Source organism: Nestor notabilis, unplaced genomic scaffold (assembly GCF_000696875.1).
Source record: "Nestor notabilis isolate BGI_N333 unplaced genomic scaffold, ASM69687v1 scaffold30959, whole genome shotgun sequence".
Classification (NCBI taxonomy): Eukaryota; Metazoa; Chordata; class Aves; order Psittaciformes; family Psittacidae; genus Nestor; species Nestor notabilis.
Window position 1 is genome coordinate 1 of NW_009944618.1, and position 7,499 is coordinate 7,499.

General features: G+C 58.0%; 1 protein-coding gene across 1 annotated transcript in view; it reads left to right on the top strand.

The window, feature by feature from the left end:
- Positions 1–6: 6 nt before the first annotated feature.
- Positions 7–7,499, top strand: part of LOC104411942 (dynein heavy chain 17, axonemal-like) — a gene marked incomplete at its 5' end in the record, with an annotated part of 17,582 nt that continues 10,089 nt past the window's right edge. Inside the window, 20 exons of the mRNA XM_010022499.1 lie at positions 7–127; positions 391–518; positions 633–781; positions 891–1,173; positions 1,319–1,492; positions 1,920–2,127; positions 2,213–2,378; positions 2,936–3,038; positions 3,195–3,342; positions 3,433–3,524; positions 3,719–3,880; positions 3,983–4,147; positions 4,275–4,466; positions 4,786–5,052; positions 5,366–5,527; positions 5,945–6,178; positions 6,371–6,535; positions 6,637–6,732; positions 6,824–7,041; positions 7,226–7,433. Coding sequence (XP_010020801.1) covers positions 7–127; positions 391–518; positions 633–781; positions 891–1,173; positions 1,319–1,492; positions 1,920–2,127; positions 2,213–2,378; positions 2,936–3,038; positions 3,195–3,342; positions 3,433–3,524; positions 3,719–3,880; positions 3,983–4,147; positions 4,275–4,466; positions 4,786–5,052; positions 5,366–5,527; positions 5,945–6,178; positions 6,371–6,535; positions 6,637–6,732; positions 6,824–7,041; positions 7,226–7,433 — 3,441 coding nt within the window. The remainder of the gene's footprint in view (positions 128–390; positions 519–632; positions 782–890; positions 1,174–1,318; positions 1,493–1,919; positions 2,128–2,212; positions 2,379–2,935; positions 3,039–3,194; positions 3,343–3,432; positions 3,525–3,718; positions 3,881–3,982; positions 4,148–4,274; positions 4,467–4,785; positions 5,053–5,365; positions 5,528–5,944; positions 6,179–6,370; positions 6,536–6,636; positions 6,733–6,823; positions 7,042–7,225; positions 7,434–7,499) is intronic.

The following is a 7,499-nucleotide window of genomic DNA, read 5'->3' on the forward strand; positions in this document are numbered from 1 at the left end:
CGGTCGCTCAACAAGACATACAGAAACATGAAGAGGAAGCCGGTCACCGTGGACCTCGACCCCAAGGCTGTGACCTGTGACGAGCTGTTCGGCATCATTCACCCGTCCACACGGGAATGGAAGGATGGTGAGACACCGGCACCGTGAGCAGTCACTTACCCACGTGGGAACTGGCACAATCCATCCTGCAGCAGCTTCATGATTCACTTCATAAAACATGTCTCTGTAGACGCTTCGGGATGTGGTGGTGGAATGGGAAGACCTTTCCTTAGGGCATTTTACTGGAGTGTGAGGGAGGAGGAATACATTTCAGGGAAGCACTCAGCCCTGCATGTCGCCCCAGCCAATGTGGCTCAAAAGGACAAACCTACGTGTCTTTCTATGGGGCAGGTCTGTTTTCTACAGCGATGCGTGACCTGGCCAATATCACACATAAGGGGCCCAAGTGGATCATCCTCGATGGAGATATTGACCCCATGTGGATCGAGTCCCTGAACACGGTCATGGATGACAATAAGGTTGGTGCCATCACACTCCAGGAGCATGGCTTGCTCATTAACTCAGGGTGATCTGATGTGTTCATGCCTGTGCCCCAAGATCAGGGCATCCCCCCATTATGGGCTGCTCCCCAGGTTCTCACCTTGGCCAGCAATGAGCGCATCCCCCTCAACCCCACCATGCGGCTCCTCTTCGAGATCAGCCACCTGCGGACTGCCACGCCGGCCACCGTGTCCCGGGCAGGAATCCTCTACATCAACCCCGCAGACCTGGGCTGGAGCCCGTGAGCCCGGGGAGGGAGATAGATGGGATGGGATGGGACGGGATGGGATGGGATGGACGGGTGCTGGCCCCCGTGTGCTCGCCTGCAGCCCTGCCTATCCCTCCCGCAGCATTGTGACCAGCTGGATCGAGACGAGGACGGTGCAGTCTGAGAAGGCCAATCTGACGATCCTCTTTGACAAGTACCTGCCAGTGTGCCTGGAGAAGCAAAAAACTGGATTCAAGAAGATCACCCCCGTCCCCGAGGTCACGCTGATACAGATGGTTCTGTTCCTGCTCGAGTGCCTCCTGACGCCACAGAACGTGCCACCGGACTCTTCCCGTGACCTCTATGAGCTCTACTTCGTCTTTGCCTGTACCTGGGCCTTTGGTGGGGCCCTGTTTCAGGACCAGGTACAGCTGCAGGACCAAGCGCCTGGCGCCTGCCCATGTCTCCCTGCTCACCAGAGCCTCCTGCCCTCAGCTGTGTCCCTCTGGATGATGCTAAAGCAACAACATTGGCCAGTTTCTGAGTTGTTCTCTGTTTGGTTCCTCCCAGCTCATGGATTACCGCCTGGAGTTCAGCAAGTGGTGGCTGAACGAATTCAAAACTGTCAAGTTTCCTTCTCAGGGGACAATTTTTGACTACTTCATTGATCCAGAATCAAAGAGATTCACTCTCTGGACTGAAAAAGTGCCAGAATTCTGCCTCAACCCCGATGTCCCTTTGCAGGTAGGTATTCCCTACAGGCTCTCTGTGATTATGTGGTTTATTTGTCTGTTACTCCATGGGCTTCCCCTGGGTGGCACCGGGCAGACCCCGTCCATGGTTCTGCTTCACCCCATGGAAACCGCAGCGGGGCTGCAAGTTCCAGCTCCTCTTTTTTAATGTCAGATCGACCTCTGGCTTCATAGGTTCTCATGAAATGATTAATAACTGTTGCCTGTCTGACAGCTCCTATTTTTGGTCAGAAAATCTTTAGAATAACCAAGCACCTGAGACTTTTTGCTTTAGAGAGGGATCAGGTTTGTGTAGAGGGCTCACCTTCCATTAGACCCCCTGCTGTTGCTGGGAGAGCCAGCCATGGCTCAGCACCTGCCTGCAAACGACTCCGGCAGCGAGAGGTGAGCTCCGGGGACTGACGGTGCCATTTCCCCAGGCCTCGCTGGTGCACACCACCGAGACCATCCGCCTGCGCTTCTTCATGGACCTGCTGATGGAGAAGAAAAAGCCGGTGATGCTGGTGGGCAACGCGGGGACAGGGAAGTCCGTCCTGATGAGGGACAAGCTCGAGATGCTCAGCACAGATGAATACCTCGTGCAGTTTGTGCCCTTTAACTTCTACACCACCTCAGCCATGCTGCAGGGTAAGGCTGGTCTGAGCCAGCAGCTGGCCCCGCACCAGGCTGTGCCCCATGGCACTGCCCCACTGCTCATCTCATCCCACTGCAGCTGTCCTTGAGAAGCCCCTGGAGAAGAAATCCGGGAGGAACTACGGCCCACCTGGGAACAAGCGGCTCATCTACTTCATCGACGACATGAACATGCCGGAGGTGGACAAGTACGGCACCGTGGCACCGCACACGCTCATCCGGCAGCACATGGACCACGGGCACTGGTGGGTATCTGGCCCCCATGGCACCTTGGTGACCCTCTGCCTGGCAATCCCATGCCATGCTGGTACCTCTCCCAGCCGTGCCTTGCCTGTACTGCTTCCCACACCACGCTGCAGCAGAGCTGAGCCGCCTGTCCCCACCCAGCCCTCTCATTCCTGGAGCTGCAGGGAAGGCTTTGGCAGAGGAATGGGAAAACCCTGCTGGCAACTCCAGACCCCATCTAAAGCAAACAGCTGCGCTGCCAGTGCTGGCGGGGAAGCCCCAGCGGGGTTCCCAGTGCCTGGCAATGCATTGTGCAGTGCTGAGGGCTCCCTTGGGAAGGGGGAAAGTGGCAAGTGCTGGCTGCCATGGAGGGGCTTGGGGCCAGATCTGGCTATGGGGTGCAAGAAGGGCCCCACGTAGTATTGCCAAGAGCAGTGCCAGGCTTTGCTGAGCACCAGGGAAATAGGGACCCCTGTTCCCACATCCCCCTGAAGGAGCTCCATGGGGCCAGTGGGGCACAGCCCAACTGGAGGAACCCATTCCTGGGGAAAGCATCACAGTGCCGGTCCCTGTGCAGGTATGACAGGACCAAACTGACTCTGAAGGACATTCACAACTGCCAATATGTGGCCTGCATGAACCCGACCGCAGGGTCCTTCACCATTGACTCCAGGCTGCAGGTACACAGGATGCACAGGGATGGGGGCTTACCACAGTGTGCTCACTGTCCTGAGACTGGAGTGCGATGGGATGGGACGGGGGACATCACGGTGCAGGATGCCTGCATCAGCCCATGCAGGGCAAAACTCCCACCTGAATTTTTGCCCCTTGCACAGCGACACTTCTGCGTCTTTGCCGTGAGCTTCCCAGGCCAGGAGGCCCTGCTGAGTGTGTACAGCACCATCCTCACGCAGCACCTCACCCTGCAAAAGATGCCTGCAGCTGTGCAGAAGCTGCAGTCACAGCTGGTCACAGCAGCACTGGGTGAGCCCCTGCCGCGCTGGGGGGAAATGGGGCACACACCGGCACCGGGAGCCCCATGCCCACCCACTCACCCCCCGTCCCTGCCCACAGCCCTCCACCAGAAGGTCGCCTCCACCTTCTTGCCAACAGCCATCAAGTTCCACTACCTCTTCAACCTCCGGGACCTCTCCAACATATTCCAGGTAGTGAGAGGGCTGTTTCCTCTTAAAAATCTGTATTCCTTTTTCATCCTTCTTCCTTCTTTTCCTGCATCATGCGCCCTTCCAGTGCACCATGTCCCTGTAAAGTGCCAAGTTCCTAAAGCCAACCTGTTAAACTCAGCTCTGAGTAGCTGTAAAACAACCCTCAAGGACTGAGGGACTCCTGTGTTTGTCAGGGTCTGCTGTTCTCCACCCCCGAATGCCTGAAAAGCCCCGTGGAGCTGGTGCGCCTCTGGCTGCATGAAGCTGAGAGGGTGTACGGAGACAAGCTCATTGATGAAAAGGATCAAACAACCTTCAGGAAGGTTCTGGGGGATACCTGCAAGAAGTACTTTGAGGTAAATTGTGCTGGAAAATGAGGGAGGACCCCAGCTTGGTGGGGATGAGCCCCATCGCTGAGCCCCACAGCTGAGCCCCACAACTGGCATTGCCTCTCCCAGAACCTCGGCGAAGATGTGCTGTTCGCCAAGCCCAACGTCTTCTGCCACTTCGCCCAGGGCATGGGGGATCCCAAGTACATGCCGGTGCCGAGCTGGCCAGCCCTCAACAAGCTGCTGGGGGAAGCCCTGGACAGCTACAACGAGGTGAACGCAGCCATGAGCCTGGTGAGTGCCGAGGCAGCGCTCACACAGCCCGTGGCATCCTGTCGCTCGGGTTTGTTTGCTTTGGGGTGTTGGCTGCTTTTCAAGCTGCAAGCGAGAGCATGGAGCCTTCCCCTCCTGGTCTCCTCAGGTGCTCTTTGAAGATGCAGTGTCTCATATCTGCAGAATTAGTCGGATCTTAGAGTCTCCCTGGGGCAACGCGCTGCTGGTGGGGGTTGGAGGCAGCGGGAAGCAGAGCCTGGCACGGCTGGCAGCTTACATGAGCAACCTGAACGTGTTTCAGATCACGCTGAAGAAAGGCTACAGCATCCCGGACCTGAAGGTGAGAGCAGCTTTCCTCCCAGCCCCCAGGCGGGTGTACAGGGCTCTGCTCTCCTCACCACACCTCTCAAAGGTGCTTTCTGGGCACCCGAGTCCTGCCCCGGGGGACAGGCAGGAGCTGCTCATGAGGGCAGGTATGGTGCAGGCAGCCCTGGCAGATGATCCCGACTCTGAGCAGAGCAGGTGGCACCCGACTCCTTCCCAAGGGCTCCTTCCCAAAGGCACCCTCCTGGCTTCACAGGGCAGCCCAAGGGCACTGAGCTGCACCAGTCACTGTGGAGGGGCTGAAGGGGGTGTGATGGTTTCTCTCCCCTGCCCAGCTGGACCTCGCCACCCAGTACATGAAGGCAGCTGTGAAGAACGTCCCCACCGTGTTCCTGATGACGGACTCCCAAGTTGCTGAAGAAGCATTCCTGGTCCTAATCAATGACTTCCTGGCATCCGGGGAGGTGCCGGGACTCTTCCAGGATGATGAACTGGAAGATATTTTCACTGCCATGAAACCCGAAGTGAAATACCTTGGATTGCAAGATACAAGAGAAAACTGCTGGAAAGTATTTATAGAGAAAGCCAGGCGTCAGCTGAAGGTGGGTGCTCACTCAGGAGTGGGGTGGGCTGTCAGTGCTCCCTGGTTGCAGACAGGACGCACAGAACTGCTTTCATTACAGGGCGGTGGGTTTGGGAGAAATGTTCTCAAATGCTCCCCAGACAACAGTGCACCCCCAGCCCCAGGGGCAGAGCGGGGTGAGCAGCACACAGCGGTGCTCCTGCCAGCCCCCAGCAGAGGGGACACCCCCCCAGCCCCTTGATAACCCCCCAGCACCAGTGACATCCCCCCAACCCCATGACACCCCGCTCAGCACCGCTGACACCCCGCTTAGCAGCCATGCTCTGCTCCAGGTCATCCTCTGCTTCTCCCCGGTGGGCTCGACCCTGCGGGTGCGTGCGCGGAGGTTCCCCGCCGTCGTGAACTGCACGGCCATTGACTGGTTCCACGAGTGGCCGGAGGACGCGCTCGTGTCCGTCAGCAGCAGGTTCCTGGAGGAAACAAAGGACATCGAGGTGAGTTGGGACCCCAGGTCAGCGCACACCATGTCTGTGCACAGCCTTCTGTGCAGGCACTGCTTTGGGGCACAACCTGCCCCTCTGCTGCTCTCCGTGCTGCAGTGTGCCTGGGGATGGGCTCTGGTCAGAGCCTGCAGCCCCACACTGGGCAGGTGGGGACAAACAGTTCCTCGTTTCCCCTTTGTCCTTTAAACACCACCACAAATAATAGCCTGGAACCAGCAGCTTTTCCCCTGTGCAGCCCGAGTTAAACCCAGGGGATTAGAGTCAGGAAACCAGAGCTGGGCTGAAACATGAGTGTCATTAGTGTCATGGTCACCTGTGTTTCCCAACGACACACTTCACGGCGCCCACATGGGCAGCAGTTCACTGTGCTCCTGGCAGAGCATCTCACTATCTGTGCTCCTGCTGCAGCCCGAGGTCAAGGTCTCCATCAGCAAGTTCATGGCGTATGTCCACATAAGTGTTAAGGAGATATCCCAGACTTACCTGACCATGGAAAAGCGCTATAATTACACCACGCCAAAGACCTTCCTGGAGCAGATAAAGCTCTACCAGAACCTGCTGTCGAAAAAGAGGAATGAGCTCATGGGCAAGATCGAGAGGCTGGAGAAGGGGCTGACGAAGCTGCAGAGCACAGCGTCCCAGGTGCCTGCCCACAGCATTGCTTATGTGTCACATCCACTGCGGGTCTGATGCAGGGAGGCGAGAGGAGGCACATCCCTGCAGGGCAGTCGTGGTGGCCATGAGGTCCCTGAGCTGTACTGAGCCACCGCTGGGAGGCTGGGCAGGGCTCAGCAGGATCAACCGTCTGATCCACTCCGTTTCTCCCCTATCCAGGTGGACAACCTGAAAGCCACACTGGCGATCCAGGAGGAAGAGCTGAAGGTGAAGAATGAGAACACGGATAAACTGATCCACGTGGTGGGCGTCGAGGCAGAGAAGGTCAGCAAGGAGAAAGCCATTGCTGATGAGGAGGAGCTGAAGGTCCAGGCCATCAACAAGGTGAACTGGTGCCCCCCACACCAGGGTCCAACACATGACAGGGCAGCACGAGCTCTGTCGGCTCCGGCTGCTCATCCTGCCCCATCCCCTTGTCTCCCCAGATTGTGGCTGAGAAGCAACAAGCTTGCGAGACCGACCTGGCAAAGGCAGAGCCGGCACTCATAGCTGCCCAGGAGGCCCTCGACACCCTCAACAAGGTGGGTGACCGGCGGTGGGAAGCGGTTTCCTGGCTGGTGCCAGTGTCCCCACGCCGGGGCGATGCTCAGTGGCCCCATGGTCCCTTCCCAGAACAACCTGACGGAGCTGAAGTCCTTCGGGTCCCCACCCCAAGCGGTGGTGAATGTGACGGCAGCTGTGATGGTGCTGACAGCCCCCAAGGGCATCATTCCAAAGGATAGGAGCTGGAAGGCAGCAAAAGTCATGATGGGAAAAGTAGACACTTTCCTTGATGCCTTGAAGAAGTACGACAAGGAGCACATCCCTGAGTCCTGTCTCAAGGCATTTATGTGAGTCAATGGCTGGTTCCAGCCCCTCTCCCAGCCCTGGGCACAGCATCCAGGAGAGACCCTCACCCAGCGAGCTCAGTGGCTGAGGGGCAGGAGGGATCCAGGCATCTGCTCCACTCTCCCACTATGGGCAGCCACAGGGGCACATTCTAGGGCCGTAGCCTGGACTGTTCTCCCATTCCAGGCCCTACCAGTCAGACCCCACTTTTGATCCGGAGTTCATCATGTCCAAGTCAACAGCCGCCGCGGGCCTGTGCTCCTGGTGCCTCAACATCGTCCGTTTCTATGAGGTGTACTGCGAGGTGGAGCCCAAGAGGCAGGCGCTGGCGGAGGCCAACGCTGAGCTGGCGGAGGCGCAGGAGAAGCTCACTCGCATCAAGAACAAAGTGGCTGTAAGTGCATGTTCCCCCCAGCAAACCCAGGCGTGGTGATGCTGCCACCACGGCAGCCGCCGGCCG